At 40.9% G+C, this 20,896-nt stretch overlaps 1 protein-coding gene and 2 long non-coding RNA genes across 4 annotated transcripts; 2 read left to right on the forward strand and 1 right to left on the reverse strand.

Annotated features, from left to right (window-relative positions):
- Positions 1–164: 164 nt before the first annotated feature.
- LOC137100148 (cell surface glycoprotein MUC18-like) lies at positions 165–5,818 on the forward strand. Its single transcript, XM_067477783.1, has 13 exons — positions 165–213; positions 1,086–1,219; positions 1,817–2,045; positions 2,146–2,216; positions 2,310–2,397; positions 2,701–2,868; positions 2,972–3,099; positions 3,423–3,567; positions 3,695–3,810; positions 3,954–4,095; positions 4,392–4,562; positions 4,988–5,149; positions 5,709–5,818. The coding sequence occupies exons 1-13, from the start codon at positions 165–167 to the stop codon at positions 5,816–5,818; spliced, it is 1,713 nt and encodes a 570-aa protein (XP_067333884.1).
- A 711-nt stretch (positions 5,819–6,529) lies between these two features.
- LOC137100603 (uncharacterized) lies at positions 6,530–7,656 on the forward strand. Its single transcript, XR_010910939.1, has 3 exons — positions 6,530–6,660; positions 6,847–6,959; positions 7,299–7,656. It is a non-coding gene; the product is annotated as an uncharacterized lncRNA (long non-coding RNA).
- A 3,921-nt stretch (positions 7,657–11,577) lies between these two features.
- On the reverse strand, positions 11,578–20,672 carry LOC137100460 (uncharacterized). 2 transcript variants are annotated; one of them, XR_010910911.1, is made up of 5 exons: positions 20,469–20,672; positions 19,978–20,094; positions 15,782–15,955; positions 15,572–15,688; positions 11,578–13,882 (listed from the first exon to the last, which is right to left on the reverse strand). It is a non-coding gene; the product is annotated as an uncharacterized lncRNA (long non-coding RNA). The 2 variants fall into 2 exon arrangements; XR_010910912.1 differs by having other exon boundaries at positions 20,454–20,672.
- Positions 20,673–20,896: the final 224 nt, after the last annotated feature.

A 20,896-nucleotide genomic window follows, 5' to 3' on the forward strand; every position in this document is an offset into this window, starting at 1 on the left:
CGATTAAACTTTTGGTGACGTAAGAAACGCAAAGAATGCTGAAACTGTTACATGACTGATAAGCTGCCTTTGAATAGAAAGATACTTCGATTCTAGTTCCTGCGGGTTTCTGGTAAGTTCAAGTAAAGAAGCCACTTTGGTGTGATACGACGAGCAACGCGGACATGGCTTTCCTGAAAAGAACATTTGTGGTTTTTCTCCTCATCTATATGGGTGAGTTAAACAAAGTCCTGTTTTCCAGTACTTAAGGAATATATGAAGATTTTTCAATTAGATTGTATTTAGATTGTATTTTGTATGACAAACATGTCTTAACAGAATATTAAGAAAATTAAGCATAATTCCAGTAAAAACATTGCATTGCTGAAATATTGTCTGTGCTGATTATTCTAATTCAGTAACTATCAAGGTCCTGATATTTGAATGCTCAAAAAAAAAAGGAACGGTTGGCCGAGCACAGGCCAGAAAATGATTGTTTGTGAGGAGGGCTGACAGGGTGGTGGGGGGGGAGCAGCAGGGTGGCAGCTGGACTCTTAAAACACCAAGGTCTCGGTCTTGCAAAGTGGTTTTCTTCATATTTAAAACACTTATTCAAAAGTAAATGTCTATGTTTGTGCTCTTGTTCTTTTGTGTCCCTCAGTATTTGCCAACACTAAACTGTGACAGTTTCCAACATAATACATCTGTAAAGTGCAGCTAAAGTTAACCCATATTAATAGAAGATAGTTTTTAATTGTAGTCCTAAAGACTAAACCGAGCTTAAGTTCCACTTTTGAGGAGCTTGATAATTCCACCTTCAGATGATTTGTACTCACAGATACATTATTTCATGACATTAAAAATTCAGCAGTAAAGTGACACTTTTTCTTAGACTGTGATGACAAATCCATGGGCTGCTATAAGAAGTTACAGTCGAGGGAGGGATCAGGGACTGTACTGACCTTTCCTGTTAATGAATGCAGGGAATCTAAAGCCAGATGTGAGCACAATTAGGATTGAGGGTCATAATCAGAATTAGATGTAGGTCAGGAAGAACCAATGCTGACTGTGTAGTGGATTTATGTGCATGTCTATGTGTTTTTCAGCCTGGACAAAGGTGGAGCTGACAACACAGGAGACTGTTGAGGTTTACCTGGGTGACTCTGCTCAAATCCTCTGCCAGTATAACGTCACTGATGGGAACAATCAGCCCAGTGATTTATTTGTCCAGTGGTTTGTGGTGAGTATAACTGAAACTCTCTGACACAATTCAACTGCTCACTTCTTGTGTAGGTCTGCTGCTTAAAAGTCAGTAATTTGAATCATGGCCAGTGACCCACAACTGTAATTGAATCATCAGGCTATTTAATTGCCTCCCTCATTGTCGACGCAACAGTAAAAAAGGATAAAAAATGTTGAAAACATAAAATAAACCACAGACAAATCTAAGCTATAATGCAGCATAACAATAAAACCATTTTTTTATAAGAGAGAATTTATTTCCAATGGAAATTTTACATCAACATCAATGTTTGTCCTGCAGGCAGCTTTTGATTGTGTTCACTTTAATCATATTGTCAGGACAAAGGAGACACACAGGCTGTGTGAGTGAATAACTTTTCTATCAGTGTAGTGTTGAATAATGTGTCATTCAGGGCTGAGCTCATAGAATCTATCAATCAATATCGTATGTTATGACTCAGCTGAGCGATGGCTCACATTGTATGTTTGTTTCACAGCAGCAGTCAGCTGGACACACATTTTACTCAGCATTTTACTCCATGATACACAGTTAAAGGTGATGTGTCAGCCTGACTACATGTCCTCTTTTCTGCAGACATCTGACATAAGGGTCTCTCGGAAACTGATCTTCTACGGTGATGACAAAAAACAGAAAGTAGTCGACAACACTGACTACAGTGATCGGATCAATGTGACTTTGGACCATCAGGAAGCTCAACTCACCATCCAGAATGTCCAGCTCTCTGACAACAGGCAGTTTATCTGCCACGTGCAGGAGAAGGTCTTTGGGTTTGCTGTGGTCACGACCGATCTCAGAGTGTTTGGTAAGGAAACCCACCAAACATTAAATGGATTTCAAAATAGCTGTTGTTTAAAGGAACATTCCAATCTGTAAGATTTGTAATTATTCTTTTTCTAACTCAGCTCCTCCAGACGCCCCAGTGATCAAGGATGTTATGACAGGAATATCTGTGACCAATGAGATGCCATCTAAGGTGGGCCTACTTAATCTTAGACACTGTTAGTCCCTGAAATCAAGTTTCCTGTACAGTGCTGCTAAAGATTGGCCAATGTGACTTTCCATCCAGGTTGCATCATGTGAGGTTCGTAACAGCTTCCCTGAGCCCAACATCACCTGGTACAAGAACAGCATGCCACTGATGTCCTCAGCAGGACGTAAGTGCAAAGTGTAGATGAGACACTGTGTCTGGGTCTCACCTGTATCACACTTTGAATTTTCTGTTAGCAATCGAAGCTGTTAATGTGAAGCATCAGTGTGTTTCTATTAAAGCCTGATAGCAGCTGTAGTCTTGCCAGGGTTGTAATCATGAGGACCAGATGTCTAGATCACCTAATTACCAGCTGACAGCGACAGAGAAACAGTTGGAATATGCACTTTGTGACCTCTACAGCAATAGGTGTCAGTTTCATAGAACTTCTGTCCATTGTTACACTAAACATCTGTATTGTGTTTGACAGATGCAAATGTGAGCAGAGATCCCAGAGGCTTTTTCTCCGTCCAGAGCACATTGGAGTATAAAGCGGTGAGGGAGGATGAAGATGCCTATTTCTCCTGTGAGGTCAGCTTCTTTGTCCCAGGAGGCGTCAGAACGTTGGAGTCCAACAGCGTCAACATCACTGTTTACTGTGAGTTAACGTTGAGCCTTTCTTGGAAATGACCTTGTAAAATGACTTTAGCAGCTCGCTGAATAAGCCTTCTTAATTTGAGTGTGTGTGTGTGTGTGTTTAGACCCTAGCACCAAGGTGGAGATGTGGAGGGAGTCGCCCCAGGGCTTGGTCAAAGAGGGGGATACAGTGGAGCTGCGTTGCCATGGTGACGGCAACCCCCCTCCATCCTTCATTTTCCACAGAAAACAAGTAAGTTTCACAGTACGTGGTGTAATATCGGTTCGGCCTTGTCTGCCTCCATCTCTACTTTCAAATACCGTGGGTTTAGATATTGGGCCTAAATATATTGTCGGCCCACTGAATCCCCCTAATGGAGTCTGTTGGGAATTGCAGCTGCATTGTTTCACCACATGATGAGTATCACATGCAGTGTGCAACATTAAAACTTGAAATCCAGTAAGGTTAGGGAAACTATTCTTTTTACACTCCCTGTCCCCTTGAGATTGTTGGCGTTAGCTAGTAACATTCCACAACATGGACAGAGATGACAACTTTCATTCATTTTTGAGCAGGACCAGGATGTGGACTTGGAGAGCAGTGGCCACGTGTTGATCCTGTCACCGGTGTCACGAAACCACAGCGGAATCTATCAGTGTCGCCCTGTGGACTCTGACGAATACGCAGACGTCAAAGGAGAAATTCAGCTCCCTGTGCACTGTGAGAAGTGGCCTCACACACACACACAAAGACTCCACCTCCATACTGATTGTCTCATGTGAAAGAAAGCGATAAATCCATTCCTACAGCATTTGATTTCCTTTTCTTTGCTGTTTGTTGTGTTCAGATTTGGACCCAGCTGTTGTGGTGCCAAAAGACTCAGAGGTGATGCTCAAAGGGGAAGATCTGACTGCAACCTGCAATGCCCTGTCCTCTCTGAAAACACACACTGTCTGGTACAAGGTATGTACACAGTAGACCAGAGACTGGATTGAAAATCTTACTGAAAACAGTAGAAAAGAAAAGGATAATGAATATGTTTAGATGATGTGAAAGCTAATAAATAGCTGCATTAGTGTGTGTGTTTATGGTTTACATGTGTGTAGGATGGGAAGCAGGTAGGCACGGGAAACACACTGCACCTGCAGGACGCCACCTATGGAACAACAGGACAGTACCATTGTGAGGTCTCTGCTCCCTCCTTCCCGGCCTTGCACAGCAGCGGCTCTGTTCACATCATTGTACGAGGTCAGTGGCCCCACACGGCTCCCTAGCTCAGCCACCTCCTCCTCTTTTTCTCACATTCCAAACCTACCATAAAAAGGTGAACTGGACCCTTTCAGGTCACTGGAGGGCTTTTCATGTGAAACATCTGTGCAGGAAGCGTTGACTTCCACTGACACTAGCTCAGCATTAAAGGAGAGTAGATATGAACTGGGATGTTTGAGGGTTAAGAATTTCAATTCTAAGGTGAGGTGAGGGCAAAGGGCTGAGGAAATGCTTTATGTCACTCAGCAAATATATGTGTGTGTGGGTGTGTCTAGGTGGTCCCCAGCTGGTTGGAGAGGATCAGGAAGTGCAGCTGGAGGAGGCAATAGGCAGGATGGTGAACCTGAGTTGTGAGGCTGAAGGCTCTCCACTGCCCAGCATCTCCTGGAACATCATCGGCACCCAGGTCACCAAGAAGGCTCACGACACAGCACTAACCTGCTTCTGTTAGAGGAGCTTTGTTTGTAGTCATGTCAATGGTGGGAGCAGTGTTTTTCATTGAAGCCCTCAAATTTCTCTCATGGTAGAGTCCGACTTCCAACTTACCCAGATTTGGGGGCTGATTCTAGTCATTGTAGAGTTTCCTGCTTTCTTCTTGTACATAGATCGTTTCTCTGTAGGTGCAGGAGCCATTATTTCTGAATGAATACAAAGAGAATACAAAGAGTGTCATTATTTAAGATGATGTTTGCTTTAAATTCAAATGAGATACGCAGCCTGATGGGATGAAAATTCCACTCACTTTCACTTCTCATGAAGAAACGTTTGTTCTGGTACAGATGCAAAGCTTTGCACCCAACTGTAGTTATACCAGCTGTGAAGAGCATTTCTATTGTGCCAATATAAAACACATGGTTTCTTCATCAACAAGGTGTGTTTGTGTCTCCACAGAACTGGAAGGAGGTGGTAAGAAAGTCGAACGAGTACGTGGCTCAGAGTGTGGTGTCAGTAAATGTCACCTCGGACATCAGAGCTCTTTGCAACGTTTCCAATGACGTGGGCACTGAAGTCAAAGCTTTCAACATTAAAGCCAGTAAGAGCTTCTCTCTCACTTTCCATGTATGAGTGGATGGATTATTAAAAAAGGGGCCATTTAGCGAGTGAACCATTAATCTTTATTCTCAGTTCTCTAGTGCAGGGAACAACCAGGTTTTGAATTGTTGAATTGATTTCATGTTATTCATTTTTCCATCATATTGGAAAAAAACAAACAAAATAGCACAACCACAGTAAAGTCAGAACATTGTGCTTCTGTATGTGTTTCACCAATTCTAAGTGTATGAAATCTGGAATAACCAGCAAAAGGTTTTTCATACAGCATTTGAGTTATTTTGGATTGAAAGTTTCAAAGCCTGTTTGAAAAGTTTTGGTCACTGTCGGGCTTTAATGGTACAGGCAGTAGAATGTGGCTTCTAACTAGGGACCAAACTAGCGATTGTACATTAGGGGATGAACTAGGAGACGTAGGGTGACCTCAATGCTCATTAAGGTTTAAACTGCTAAATCAAGTTTAAAGGCTCTGAAAACCAATTTTGTTAATCCTTTACTTGGACAAACTCTCACTCTCTAAGTGTTGTTTTTCTTCCTCACAGTTCCCAGTGTCACCACACCAGCTCCCTTCACTCCTGGTAAGAGTTTTGCCCTGACAGCTCTTTTGTCAGATGCCTTTTCCCCTTTCCCCTTTTATGTCCCGGAATTTTGAAAAAACAAAAATAAGCTGAATACATGTAGTGTTGATTCTCTCTTGAGAAATATTAATAAAATAAATGTTTGTTTGCTTGTCTAAATATCCACTGATGTCCTGAGGGGCTGAACCTCTTCCAGGTGTTACATGATCAGTTTGACTTAACTAAAAATACTTGTACAATCAGAGGAAACTAGTGTTTACTAGTGGAAAATCTAATAATCAATCATGTATAATAAAATATGTATGCGTGATAGAATAAATACCACAATCTTAGTTTTTAACAAATTCAAACATCTGATCTGAACAATAGAATTCAGGAAAAGGGGGCTGAAGTCATTGGGTGAGAGGCAGGGTACAGCCCGGACAGGTCTCCAGTCTGTCTCAGGGCCATCACAGAGAGACATACAGAGAAAGACCATCATCACAATCACATTCACTGCTACAGGTCATTTAGTCACCAATTAACCTAACATCATGTCTTTGGACTGTGGGAGAAAACTGGAGTAGCTGGAGGAATGTATGTATGTATGGATGTATTCAAAGATAAGCCAAAAAGTGCTCTACAAATAAAGAAACCAAACTATTTTATGTGGTTGGTACACAGTGAAGCAAAGGTCAAATCCTCTTAAACACCGCAGCTGTCAAAGTAGCAGCTCAGAGATGAGAACAATTGTTAGATGAAGTGAACTAACAGGATTTTCTTGCTCTCTGTGTTTGTGTGTTCATGCAGCTAAGGGCAGTGGGGTGATCATAGTAGTCATCATACTGTGTCTGCTGCTGCTGGCCATCAGCAGTGTCCTCTACTTCCTGTATAGGAAGGGAATTATCCCACCTGGACGCTCAGGGAATCTGGACATGTGAGTATTGTCTCTGCTACTCAGTACAGTAAATATGTATTAATCCTCAGAAAGAAAAAGAAAATGTCGTCATGTAGTCTTCAACAAATGCACTGTTAAATCCTGGGACTGTATCCAAAATGTTCAAATTATGAGTCAAGTGGACCTGGGAAGACTTATTGTGCCAATCCTCCTTTCTGTCAACAGCACCTCAGAGAGGACCCCCAAAGATGACGTGATAGAGATGGTCACGTTGCAGAGAGTAAGGAAACTGTCGACCTAGAGTCCATGGAGTCATCAACAACGGCCCTGATGAACAGGTAACTATTGTCGTGGATGAATAGTTGAGGATAAAACAGGAACCACACACAGAGAAAATGTCTGCATTTTTCTCACTTATGTGCTTTAAGAACGTCTTTAATGCACTAGAAAAATGATTCCTGGGTTATAATTTCCCCATTTTCTCTTTCAGGTAAGTTTGGCCAACTACTGGCTTGTTCACAAACACTTCCTGTTTTCTCTGATGTTGATCCATAGCAACTCCTCCTCCTCCTCCTCTGTAGATCAGAGCTTCTAAGTAATGTCATGTGTGTGCAGTGTATGTATGTGTGTGTGAAGGTGGGCTTACACTGACACTAACGACTGACTCCTTTGTCCAGCAGGAGGAGCAGGAGGTGGTGGCCTTGGACCGTTTGTGAAGGTGACAAAGGTTAAAGATTGGTGATGTGCTGTGCCTGCTTTGTGATTGCATCATACACTTCATTTGTTCCTGTGCTTGTTCTGATCTGTTCTCTTTTGATTGTGTTTCCGCTGAGAGCTAGTTAGGCCTGACAATGTAACATGTTAGAAGATTTCAGTCTTTGTTTTAAGTTGTTCAATAAGACATTATTTGCTTGTTCTTGATTTTTTTAAGTTTTAAAATAAATGTTGAAATTGTTCTTTTTCCAAAATGTGTGTAAATTCAGTAGAGTACATGTGATTTATGGATGCTTGTGTGTTTCTGCTTTGCAAGAAACTAAGGTCAAATAAAAATGTTTGATTTAAAGACAGGCTATTTCTTTTCTATTGACATTTGTCTCTAACGTATAAAAGAGTAGTTGGAATAGAAGCAGTAGGCCCCAAGCTGCCCTTCTCACTGCAAATCAATTCAAACATTTATTATCCATTTAGAATAAAGTGTTCAACCAACACTTTGAACAAATTACAGACATTAATTATGTGTAGAAGAATCTATTCTTCTAAGACCATTAAAGTCAAACAGTCATATTAATGTAGTGGATGATCAGCATATTCTATAAAGGAAGATGGTTATTTAGTGCATTTCAGAGGTGGTGTGAGATCATTTCCTGAATATCCCAGAGTTGCTCTGTCAAAATACGTCCATATCCAAGAATGAATCCAAATTGAAATAAAAATACTGCAGCTGTGGGGCATCTGAACATGAAACTCACTTTGCAAGACAGGTCAGTTCATTTTTGCTCAGTGATGTATCTGCATTCAACAAAGGTTTTCAGCAGTATGACTCTTGTCTGGAGGATCACGAGTTACATGATACAAAGTAGCAAATGTAAAAGACAATATAATATGGCAGCATTCGCATTTGAAAGCAGACAAGACAACTAAAGCTCCACATTCTACCAATGTCCACACCCACAGTAAATAACACGGGCAAAGACACGTTGGGTAACTTTTTTATCAGAGGAGAAAGAACTATTCAGCTACTAAGTAGCTAAATATTGTGAAGCCAACATCTGATGTTCTGTAGGCTCATTCCTGTCTGTCATCATTTGTTTTCATCTACAAATTAGTGAAATAACAAAAATGGGTCACACTGTCTCTCAGGCTGATAGGGTCTGATAGGGGGACCCTGAACTCACGGGATAAGAACAGGAACAATAAAAACAAATGATGCCTCACTTGACCACACAGGAAATTACTCCTTTGAAACACATTCAGAACAAAACATAAAGTCTCTTAGCAGATGATGAACTGGATGTCATATTCACATGTCCATGTCCAGACGGTTTCAAACTGTCTTTGTACAATGTTACTTTAGACTCAAGGTACACACTGCCTGGCCAGAAACATTTAAGTCAGCTGTGCCTAAACTGTGCGATTCATGTCGACAAACTCCAGTATGTAAATGGCAGAACGTTTGACATATCGTCATTCAGAAAATATCTAGATATTAGATAGATAGATTTACTTTCCCAAAAATTCCCATCAATTTTGGTTAATTGTCTTTTGATTTAGAGCAGGAGTGTTGACCTCTGGGCCTTGGGGGCTGCAAACCTGCTTGTTTTCCCACTAGCCACTGCTGATTACCTGGATCAGGTGTGCTCAGGTGTGCATTGATTGATCCATGGTGTAGATACGTCTGCTTTCACTCTCTACTTCACTTTTTGTGACTCATTACATTATATTGGACTCAGGATGAAATGTCATGAGAACAGAAAATGAGCTTTAATCTGTTTGCCCTCATTCTGAAGACAGAACAATGCAGTTGAGTTGTATAGGAGACAAAAGGTGAGAAGCTGCAGGCACATTGAATCATTTTTTGGTTATAATTTTTGATTTACTTCATACAACATTTACCCAGACACATTTTACTTAATATATAACAGGTTCCAATATTCGATTCTGCATGTTAAAACTGTAAGATGGACAGTTTCTGTGGATTTTCTTTCCTTTCTCCATGTTTCTGTAGCATCCTGACTTTCTCTCCTTTCTATTCAGCAGTAACTCTAAAATATAGAACCCGTCCTTCAATTGAGACTTGAACTAGTTCATCTAGTGGAGATAACACAGGTTCCTAACAACGTGATGAACTGAAGGCTGATCAAACACTGTTTGATCACTTTAGACTCACTTAAGGACTCAGAACTAACTACTTACATTCTGATCTTTCATTTGACAGGTGACTATTTCTGATCAGGCTGTGGTTTCTTTCCAGTTTCCTCTGATTCCCTCTGTGCCCCCTGCAGTGTTTGCAGCCCGTCAGCCTGACCTCCAAGGGTACGTTTGTTTTCAGTTGCTAGTCTGGGATGAACTGTTAGAAAATCGAGCGCTCCTACAACGTGCTGGTGGTCTCTGCTTTTGATATTTTATGCTTCCTGTTCTGCATGTGTGAGCTGGAAATCTTCAAATATTTCAGACCAATAGGATGTGAATTGAAGGCATTTTAAGAACCTGCAGTCGCCCTGGTAAATTCTTATTTCTGTTTATCTTTGTGTTACCTCCACCCTGTGGATTGATGGAGTATTGCAGCAGACGTTGACGTGAAAGGCTTCCTCTCTGAAGTCCTGGTTATTACCAACATGACCAAATGTTTCTCAAAGATCGTGATCGTGTTGATCGTGTCTGAACTGGTTTATTTCCCTTTTGTGTTTTAAGGACATTAATGACACTAAAAAGGAAAAGTGTCAGAAAATGTTAATTACCTGTTTTAAAGGACATTTCTCTTCGTTGGAGAGTCAAAGCAATTAGTTAATCCTGGGAATTTTGTGGCTGCTATAATTCTGTGGTTTAGATCTTAGGCCACACATTCAAAGGTGTTGCAGAAATTCAGGTGTGATCTTCAAACATCATCAATTCAAAATGTTTAAATCTTTATTGAAAGCTTTACCTTCATTCTTTCCTTTCTTTAACACCCTATTTTCTAACTGATATTATACTGATGCTGATAATAGTTAAAATCTGCATTTGTTTGCAAGACAGATAATTACATAGATCACCTTGCCTTCCTTTATTATACTCGATAACATGTGACTATGGCTAATATGCTGATATTTGTTGTGAGACGATATAAATGAGCCAAGTGTCAAACAGTTTATGCTGTAATTACTCAGTGTGTGTTGGGCCACAATGTTGCAAATGGTGCAATTTACAGTTTGGTCATTTGTGAGATGAGGTGCTTTAAAGTTTCAGGTAAAAAACTGTGGAATTATGCAATAACATTCTTGTCCTATTATTTTTTTGTTGTTTCCTATTTTTTTCTGCCTCTTGTGAGATCAACACAAACCACATACACCAACACTAACGAGAAAGACCTGAATATATATTCTGTCAAAATTATTCTAGATATGTGACAACATACATATTCTATATCCTACAACCTGTACGATGCTTTGTTGTTGCTTTTTTGTTGTTTTGTTGTTGCTTTTTTGTTGTTTTGTTGTTGCTTTTCTTGTTGTTTTGTTGTTGCTTTTCGTTGCTCTTTTCTTTTCTTTCTCCACTTTCCACTCACCCCAACCGGTCAAGGCAGATGGCCACCCACCCTGAGCCTGGTTCTGCTGGAGGTTTCTCCCATTAAAGGGAGTTTTTCCTCTCCACTGTTGCCTAGGGCTTGCTCAAGGGGGATTTGTTGGGTTGCTTCTACATACTTGTGTAGTCTGGACTTTATTCTGTAAAGTGCCTTGAGATGACTTTGTTGTAAATTGGCGCTATATAAATAAAGTTGAATTGAATTGAATTGAATATCATATGTGACAATTCATAATTTAAAAGTTCAATGGTTAAAATATGTACAGTATGGCTTAAAATTAGGCAAAATACCATTAAAACCAGTAAGGGGCACCTTGCAAAATGAATATGAGGCAGTATAACAAGACAGTGGGAAGAGACTGTGAGTCTTTTCCATCAGTCCTTTGCACTAAATGAATGAACCCAATCATTTGGCCAAAAACCTAAGCAGGTTATGCATCTGTTGCTGAGCAGAACATTGTCCACCCTCAGGACACTGCCCCCGGCCTTTTTCTTCTTTTATGGAAACATTTTCCCTTTCCAGCACTTTGATAAGCACCTGTGAGCATGGAGTGACTCAGTGTGGGATGGTCTGCTGTTAGACAGTAACTGACCTTGGAGCAGTTCTGCAAACACTTCAACACAAAACATACAGATGAGACAAAGTTTTATGAGACAAACAACATACAATCTTTTAAACAGTCTTCAAAAGTACACTGACTACTATTGCTGTTATAACTAGGTAAAATGCTAAGGATTAAATGTAGTCATCATTTAATAATACTTGATTTTCCATCACACACTCAAACCCAAATATCTTAATTTCCTTCAAAAATGTCCATGTTATTGTTTTATAATGTTTAAATAGTTCCTTTAAAGAGCTGGGCATTGTACTTTCTATCAAACATCAGTCAAAGATGACAAAAATGAAAAAGAAATACTGGGGACTCATCAAGTTTTAATGGATTAGATCCATGCGTTGCTGCCTGTTAGCTATTACAATGCAATGCTGCCACCTTGTGGTCACTTTGATGTAATGCAGCGATGCACCAAGTCTGGACTTACTGTAACGGTTAAAGGACGGTAGAGTTGACCACCATCACTTACACTGAAAAAATGTTAAGACGAGGTCTCCACGTGAACGTGTGAAGAGGAGGAAGGATTAAAACTAGCAAAATCTCCACTTCCTGTTTCCTGACTTTTATTTTAAAAAATAGAAATGCTGTAATTCTGTGAGACAACAAATGAACGTCAAATGCTGAAATAAAAAAAATATCCACAACTCTCATGTAATTATGAATTTGACTACACTGTATAGATCCAACATTGAGGAAGCCAGAACTGCTACTGATGGTGCAAATGAATATCTGGCAGTGCTGGGTGCGCTCAATGTGAACATACGTGATTTGGCCGGGCGAGATGTGGTGGTTGCGTTGGCTGCCAAATTTTACCTTGAAGGGAGGTTAGAAGCTGCCTTAAAACAGTAAGTTATGAAGAGCATATTGTAAGACTTATTACAGCTGTGCCACTGACTAACCATTGCTCCACACTGACTGCTTTAAACAAATGTATACAGATTCCTCCAAGGCCTCAGCTGTCTGGGACTTTTGGATGAAGTGAAGAAACACCCTCATCTGTTCAGGAGTGTCTTCACCAAAAACCTCAACCCCCTTATTGCAGCAAAAATATCTAAGCTCTTCCAACCGTCCTTTGCACAATCTGGGACCAACCTGAGGAGGACTCAGGCTAAAGCCTATGGGTTCTTTAGAGACTGGTTGCTTGATATTGAGTGTATCAAACCATAATTTTAAAAAGACAATAACTACTTTCAGTAGCTAGGTAGATATGAACTAGATATGTTGTTATGCACATACTTTATGTATTTAATTTATATCCATTATGTGCTTATAATTTAACAGGCCAACTTTGCCCCTTGGTCACATTGAACCAAGTGTTGGTGTTTAACTTTGGGTGGAAGAGGTGCCACTACTAGGTTTTGAAGAGAGACCAACCTTGGACTTTCTGTCTGAGGGATGCAACTTGCCGACTGCCAACACATGGAATGTCATTCTAGGGATCCCCACAACACCTCAAACCTATGAGGAATTTAAGGAGTGGATGGTGTCTGGAATCATCCAGGCACCTCAGTTCAGCACTGCCTAACTGACTTACTCTTTCAGTTTAGGTGTGTGATCCCTCTTAATTAAGATTAAATTTTAAATAAAACATGCAATTCACATTATCTTCTATTCTTCTTCTCTATTCAATGTAGGACTTAACAGCTTGACGAACACCTAGATGTCCTCTGGGGCGTCCACGAAGGCCAAAGTGAACTGCGAGATGTTGAAGTGGGTTTGTGGTACTTCAACTTCTTCATGCCAGTCAACATCAGGAACCACTGCTGCAGCATCACTTTGATCCGTTTCTGAAAAACCGCCATCCCTTGCATCCGCAGCAGTGTTTCTGTCAGTTCCCATGTCCTGTGTGCTGGCCATCTGTCTGTCAACCACTGATTGTCTAGATGAAATCAGTTCTTGGACTGCTGTTGATGGTTGTTGCAAAGGTGACTGGTGTCTCACAGTCCTCAGACCATGGTGGTTCCACTGCTCTGCAAACTTTTTCAAATCCTGGTTAAGGGCCCATAAGTACACGTATAGTGCAGGGCCCAAAGGTGCAAGTCATTGTCCACACTGAGCAATTCCTCAGCCTCTAAAAGATGGAAGAGGTTAAAGTACACATTTACCACGCCACAGGTCACCCCAGAGTCTCTCTATCCTCTGGTTGTGAACACTTGCTCCTCGGAAGGCACTGTGTCTTGAGCCACGTTAGACATTCATTAATAACCATAATTTATACAATTATCACTGCAACAGGGATTCCAACCCTGGTCGCTGCTGTCAAGAATCCTTCCAATACCATGGCACTACGGTTGTTGGAGGCACTCAGAAACACCACAAGCCAGCTGTATCGATCAATACTACCACGGATAACTATTCTGCACCTGAAATAAAAAATACATAAAATAACAGTCACTTGAATCGGTTACAATTGGGTCATTCACCTACTTTGTTAAATGGCATATAAAAATACTGCCTCTGAATTGGTTAGATTATACAAACCTGGTGTTCACAGTTTAAATTCTCCTGGAAAATGCAGATTTCTCCACCATGTATCCAACTAACCTTGTTTTTATTCTAACTTTCTAAACAGAATTACAGCTGCATGCAAAGAAAAGAGAGTGGAATGATAATATTTTGAAAAGAGAGAAGAAGAATTCTGCATAAAAACAATTCAGCTGTGACTATTGTTTACCTATGTCATACATACAATTGATTCTGTAAGTGTGTAAAACAACTATGCAGATTAAGATATCTGATGAGTTTAGGATTTCCGTCGATGTGCTATGATGAATTTGGTCCAGGAACCTTGTAGCATCTCCTCTCAAACCTGTAGGACATTGCACGGACGGAAGTCGCCATGTGGGTTGATCCGTCGGAAACTTTTCCTTACTCTCCTTTGTACTCAAATACCATCTGCCCGTATTCGAGCACGGACACATTCCCCTCCAAGCTGATCATTTCCTGCCACAATATCCCTGATTAGATTGTTAAGCTCTGAATCCGTCATGTCTGCAAATGCAGCAGATGGCCCGAAGTATCTGAAAATTCTTAGGAATTATACACATCTTTCCCCCCAAAACAACAGAATATAATCTTGTAAGGTTCTGTTAAGAACTAATGTAATGTGTATTTGAGTTAAAGTGTAAGGATCTAATTTTATCTTATTTTTAGTTATTATATATCATAATAATAATTCCAATTTTGTTTGCCATGTTTGAGTTTGTATTGGTGGACTGAATCTGCTTCTCTGTGCCTTAATTGCATTTGCTTGAGTTTAGGTTGTTCTGGTTCCTGATTGGGTTTTTGGCTTGTCAGGTGTCGATGTTAGGGGAAGTGAAGCGAGAGCGTGAGATTAATAAAGTGGAAGTCCGAACTGTGAAAGAAAGTTATCCGTCTCCATCTGCCTCCTCCTTTTATTGAGTGATTTAACCACCACATATAGAACACCACACTTTACAATCTCTTTGAGAGTTGTGGGGCTCACTGCAGATGACACTTCAAATATATTTAATTTTTTTTTATACGAAAGTTAGATATGACAACACAACTGCACCCAAACAGACTGTAATCCCTGTGTATCATCAACAGAGACTTACACGTCATTTGATGGTGAACAGAGTCACACCCAATATTTGAGCCATGACGCCTTAAAACTGCATGTAAAGAGAAACGAGAGCTGATGTCGAGTGATACCATACAGTGGTGGGCCACAAGCTCCAGTCCACATCAGCGAAGGCCGGTGTTGAGTTTGTGCTGAAAAAATCTCTATTTTGTATATTTTAATTCCCAATTACCTTGTATGAACGAATACGTTTATTTAAACCAATTGTAAAAACAATAAAGATTAGCTTAATCTCATAAATACCGTGACACTACAGCGTTGATAGACAATTCCATTCAAAATTATCCATATTGTCACAACACAATAAACACCAAGAAAAAGAATAAAATGCAACATAAGGCAAACACAATGTAATTTACTTTTTTAAGTAATTAGTAACTGAGAGGAAGGTTCTGTTCTTTCTAAAGGTTTAATTTGTCATCAGTTTGCACTAGTCTGTGCTAAATACCTGGTTGTTCTGATCTCCTGGATATATTCATCCACATTCTGAATTATATCTTCTAATGCTGCATCGTCGAGAATCCTACCTCTCGCCCACTCTAGACTCCGTCTCAGTGTTTCCATTCTGTAAATGACAGGACGTGGCATTCACAAAATAAAATTTGATTTAAAACTAGATTATTTTTAACCACATGTTTGAACAAAGAATTGCACTTACAAACTTGTGAAAGGAAGTTGTATGGATTTAACTGAAGGCCGGGAGACACTTAAGATGGAGCCCCACCTTAGGACTGGCAAACACCGTTTCCACCAGCTATGACGGATTTCTAGTCTCTGGCAGTCTGGAAGTAGCACACACTAAACGACTTGTCGACTGGATTTCCGACGCATTCTTGTATCAAAACAAATAAGATGTTGAATAAAGGGCGACGGCAGTTCGTCTCAATCAAAGACTTAACATCACATACCTTGTTAAAACTAACCCAATGTCTTTAATGTTGTTAGCTTTGAAGACATTTCCAATAGACTCTATGCTCATATTATTTTCCCTTTTTAACACCAGACAGAGGATCAGCACAATGGATTGAGGAAAACAACCAGGAGAATGCATTAATTGCATCAGACATCCTATCAGCAACAAGCAGGACTGAAGAATAATGTAGGCAAGAAATTACATTTAAAGTATATTACGCAATTTACAGGTTTGCTTCCTTTGCGCACTGATATACTGGCAGAGCAATCAATAAGTAATACTTCATCCATCATAATACATCATATGCATAGAGCAGATCCAAAAGCATGTTGGTCATGTAAGAATGCCGGGCAGATCCCGAAAGGAAGACATTGTTATTACCCGCCCAGGGTGAGGACATACAGGAGTCCCACCATACACTACATAAAAGTAATCTGGTCCAGGAAACCAGGAAAGGTGTATTCAAGATATAGAGGAAACCTCAGCATTACGACGGTTTATTCATTCATCTTAATATTTCAAAGTCATGGAGCACTGATGCTTTCTGTAGTGCTGAAAGGCAACTAATATATATTATATATATATATATATATATATATATATATATATATATATATATATATATATATATATATATATATATATATATATATATATATATATATATATATATACACACACACACACACACACACACACACACACACACACACACACACACACACACAATGCAACCGCAAGGGGGCACAAGCCAGTGTCTTCTTGTGCCAGTCCCAAGTCTGGATAAATGCAGAGGGTTGTGGCAGGAAGGGCATCCGACGTAAAACACATGCCAAATCAAACATGCGAATCGTGACAAAGACTTCCATACCGGATCGGTCGGGGCCCGGGTTAACAACGACCGCCACCGGTGCTGTTGACCTACAAATTGTTGACCTGGAAATTGGACTACTGTTGGTCGAAGACGAAGAAGAAGAGGAGGAAGGTGTGTTCGTAGGCAGAGAGAGAAGAGGAAAGCTAAGAATGTAGGACTGACAGTAGGGACTTTGAATGTTGGTACTATGACAGGGAAGGATAGAGAGTTGGTTGACACGATGCAGAGTAGGAAGGTGGACATACTGTGTGTCCAGGAGACCAAGTGGAAAGGTAGCAAGGCTAGAAGCTTAGGAGCAGGGTTCAAGTTGTTTTACCATGGGTCAGATAGGAAGAGAAATGGAGTAGGAGTTATATTGAAAGAGGAGTTTGTGAGGAATGTTCTAGAGGTGAGTATCAGACAGGTTGATGAGTCTGAAGCTGGAAGTTGAAGGGGTGATGTTCAATGTTGTGAGTGGTTATGCCCCACAGGTAGGATGTGAGTTAGAAGAGAAGGAGAAATTCTGGAGTGAGTTAGATGAAGTGATGCAGAGCATCCCCAGAGGTGAGAGAGTTGTCATTGGTGCAGATTTCAATGGGCATGTAGGTGAAGGGAACAGAGGTGATGAGACTGTTATGGGCAGGTTTGGTGTTCAGGACAGGAACACAGAAGGACAAATGGTGGTTGACTTTGCAAAGAGGATGGAAATGGCTGTAGTAAACACTTTCTTTCAGAAGAGGCAGGAACATAGGGTGACGTACAAGAGCGGAGGTAGAAGCACTCAGGTGGATGACATCTTGTGTAAATGCTGTAATCTCAAAGAGATCAGTGACTGTAAAGTATTGGTAGGTGAGAGTGTAGCCAGACAACACAGGATGGTGGTGTATAAAATGATGCTGGTGGTGAGGAAGATAAGGAGGACTAAGGCAGAGCAGAGGACGAAGTGGTGGAAGTTGAAAAAGGAAGAATGTCGTTTAGTTTTCAGGGAGGAGCTGAGACAGACTCTGGGTGGTTTGGAGGTGCTTCCAGATGACTGGACTACTACAGCTAATTTGATCAGGGAGACAGGTAGGAAAGTACTCGGTGTGTCATCTGGAAAGAGGAAAGCGGACAAGGAGACTTGGTGGTGGAACGAGGAAGTTCAGGAGTGTATACAGAGAAAGAGGTTAGCTAAGAAGAAGTGGGACACTGAGAGGACTGAAGAGAGTAGACAGGAGTACAGGGAGATACAGCGTAAGGTGAAGATAGAGGTGGCAAAGGCCAAACAAAGAGCATATGAGGACTTGTATGTTAGGTTGGACACTAAAGAGGGAGAGGTGGATTTGTACAGGTTGGCCAGACAAAGAGGCAGAGATGGGAAGGATGTGCAGCAGGTTAGTGTGATTAAAGATAAGGATGGAAATGTATTGACAGGTGCCAGGAGTGTGATGGGAAGATGGAAGGAGAACTTTGAAGAGTTGATGAACGAGGAAAATGAAAGGGAACGAAGAGTAGAAGAGGTGACTGTTGTGGAGCAGGAAGTAGCAAAGATTAGTAAGAGTGAAGTGAGAAGGACATTGAAGAGGATGAAGAGTGGAAAGGCAGTTGGTCCTGATGACAAGCCTGTGGAGGTATGGAAGTGTCTAGGAGAGGTGGCAGTAGAGTTTTTGACTAGTTTGTTTAACAAGATCTTGGAGAGTGAGAGGATGCTGAGGACTGGAGGAGAAGTGTACTGGTACCAATTTTTAAGAACAAGGGAGATGCGCAGAGCTGTGGAAACTACAGAGGAATAAAGCTGATGAGTCACACAATGAAGTTGTGGGAAAGAGTAGTGGAAGCTCGGCTAAGGGCAGAGGTGAGTATTTGTGAGCAGAAATATGGTTTCATGCCTAGAAAGAGTCCAACAGATGCAGTATTTGCTTTGAGGACGCTGATGGAGAAGTACAGAGAGGGTCATAGGGAGTTGCATTGTGTCTTCGTAGATTTAGAAAAAGCGTATGACAGGGTGCCGAGAGAGGAGCTGTGGTATTGTATGAGGACGTCTGGAGTGGCAGAGAAGTATGTTAGAGTGGTGCAGGACATGTATGAGAGCTGTAAGACAGTGGTGAGGTGCTGTAGGTGTGACAGAGGAGTTCAAGGTGGAGGTGGGTCTGCATCAAGGATCAGCTTTGAGCCCCTTCTTGTTTGCTCTGGTGATGGACAGACTGACAGATGAGGTTAGACAAGAATCTCCCTGGACTATGATGTTTGCAGATGACATTGTTATTTGTAGTGAGAGCAGGGAGCAGGTGGAGGAAAATCTAGAGAGGTGGAGGTCTGCTCTGGAAAACAGAGGAATGAAGCTTAGCCGCAGCAAGACAGAATACATGTGTGTGAATGAGAGGGACCCAGGTGGAACGGTGAGGTTACCGGGAGCAGAGGTGAAGAAGGTGCAGGACTTTAAGTATTTAGGGTCAACGGTTCAGAGCAACGGTGAGTGTGGAAAAGAGGTGAAGAGGCGAGTGCAGGCAGGTTGGAACGGTTGGAGAAAAGTGTCAGGTGTGTTGTGTGATAAAAGAGTATCAGCGAGAATGAAAGGATGGTGCTCAAGACAGTGGTGAGACCAGCGATGTTGTTCGGCTTAGAGACAGTGGCACTGAAGAAAAGACAGGAGGCAGAGCTGGAGGTAGCAGAGCTTAAGATGTTGAGGTTCTCTTTGGGAGTGACGAGGATGGACAGGATCAGGAATGAGGACATCAGAGGGACAGCTCATGTTAGATGTTTGGAGATAAAGTCAGAGAGGCCAGATTGAGGTGGTTTGGACATGTTCAGAGGAGAAACTGTGAATATATCGGTAGAAGGATGCTGAGGTTGGAGCTGCCAGGCAGGAGGTCTAGAGGAAGAGCAAAGAGGAGATTTATGGATGTAGTGAGGGAGGACATGAAGTTAGTTGGTGTGAGTGAAGAGGATGCAGAGGACAGAGTTAGATGGAGGCACATGATTCGCTGTGGCGACACCTGAAAGGGAGCAGCCGAAAGGAAAAGAAGAAAAGAAGAAGATATATATACACACACACACACACACACACACATATATATATATATATAGCATTAGCCTATAAAACACGTACTGCAGGTCAGGAATGGTTTCCATTACCCTCTGTACATTATGGAATTACTGAATTTTGTGCTCTTTACAAAGCTCTTTCTGGAGGTACAGAGGATACCTGTCGCTGAAACGTGGAGGCCTGTAACAAAAACAAAACAGATAGTTAGATATAAGAGTTAGAAAAATAGTTATGATTAGTACTTTGTGCTGAAATGTATATAGAATTTTATAAGAGGCAATTATGCAAAAAATTAAAAATATAAACACTCGAGTATTGAACAAGATGTCTGCAGCGCCTGCAGAAACCAGTAAAGAAACTAATAAAATGAAGCTAATAAAAAGTGACACATACTCGACAACTGACTGTTAGTTGATAAAGCAAAAAAAGCCTAACTGCACAATGATAAGTCAAAGTTAACGTAAGGTTGTTTTACTGTACAAGCGTTATCCTCGCTACACTTTTAAAGGGATTTAGCTTCGTAAATATTATCAACTAACGTTAAGTGACGTTACCGCTCAACTATGTTGTCACTGCCAGAATGTTCTCGTTCTCGTTCTCGTTCCGACAGCCGGTCGAAACCGGCGTGGATTTGGTCTCAGAGTGTTCAACCCACTCGCATGAAAACCCCTCCCGGCCATTTCGCAGGTGTCTGAGTTCGGAAAAGAGCGCGACATCTTATACCGCCCGCCAATGTAATTTTTTTTTTCATTTCCTCTTTTGTGGTGTACTTCCGTTTGCTGCTGAATATGACACTATGGTAAAATTAATTAACAATTCTGCTTCCTTTTTGTATCAACTATAAACCATTTTTGTAATATGCATTTGTCTTTATAATATATTTATACGGTTTGACAACATTCTGGTTTAACGTTCAAGAACTAATAACGTTTGCAGATCTTCCTGCGCTACTACTTCCGGTCTTTTACTTTGAAAAAGTTCT

This window comes from Channa argus, chromosome 15, assembly GCF_033026475.1.
Source record: "Channa argus isolate prfri chromosome 15, Channa argus male v1.0, whole genome shotgun sequence".
Classification (NCBI taxonomy): Eukaryota; Metazoa; Chordata; class Actinopteri; order Anabantiformes; family Channidae; genus Channa; species Channa argus.

Excerpts from the sequence above, each read along its gene's own strand:
- LOC137100148 (XM_067477783.1), top strand. The coding sequence starts at position 165 with ATGGCTTTCCTGAAAAGAACATTTGTGGTTTTTCTCCTCATCTATATG. Across the intron at positions 2,046-2,145 it reads GACCGATCTCAGAGTGTTTG|CTCCTCCAGACGCCCCAGTG; the intron begins GTAAGGAAACCC and ends TTTCTAACTCAG. Across the intron at positions 3,100-3,422 it reads TCATTTTCCACAGAAAACAA|GACCAGGATGTGGACTTGGA; the intron begins GTAAGTTTCACA and ends ATTTTTGAGCAG.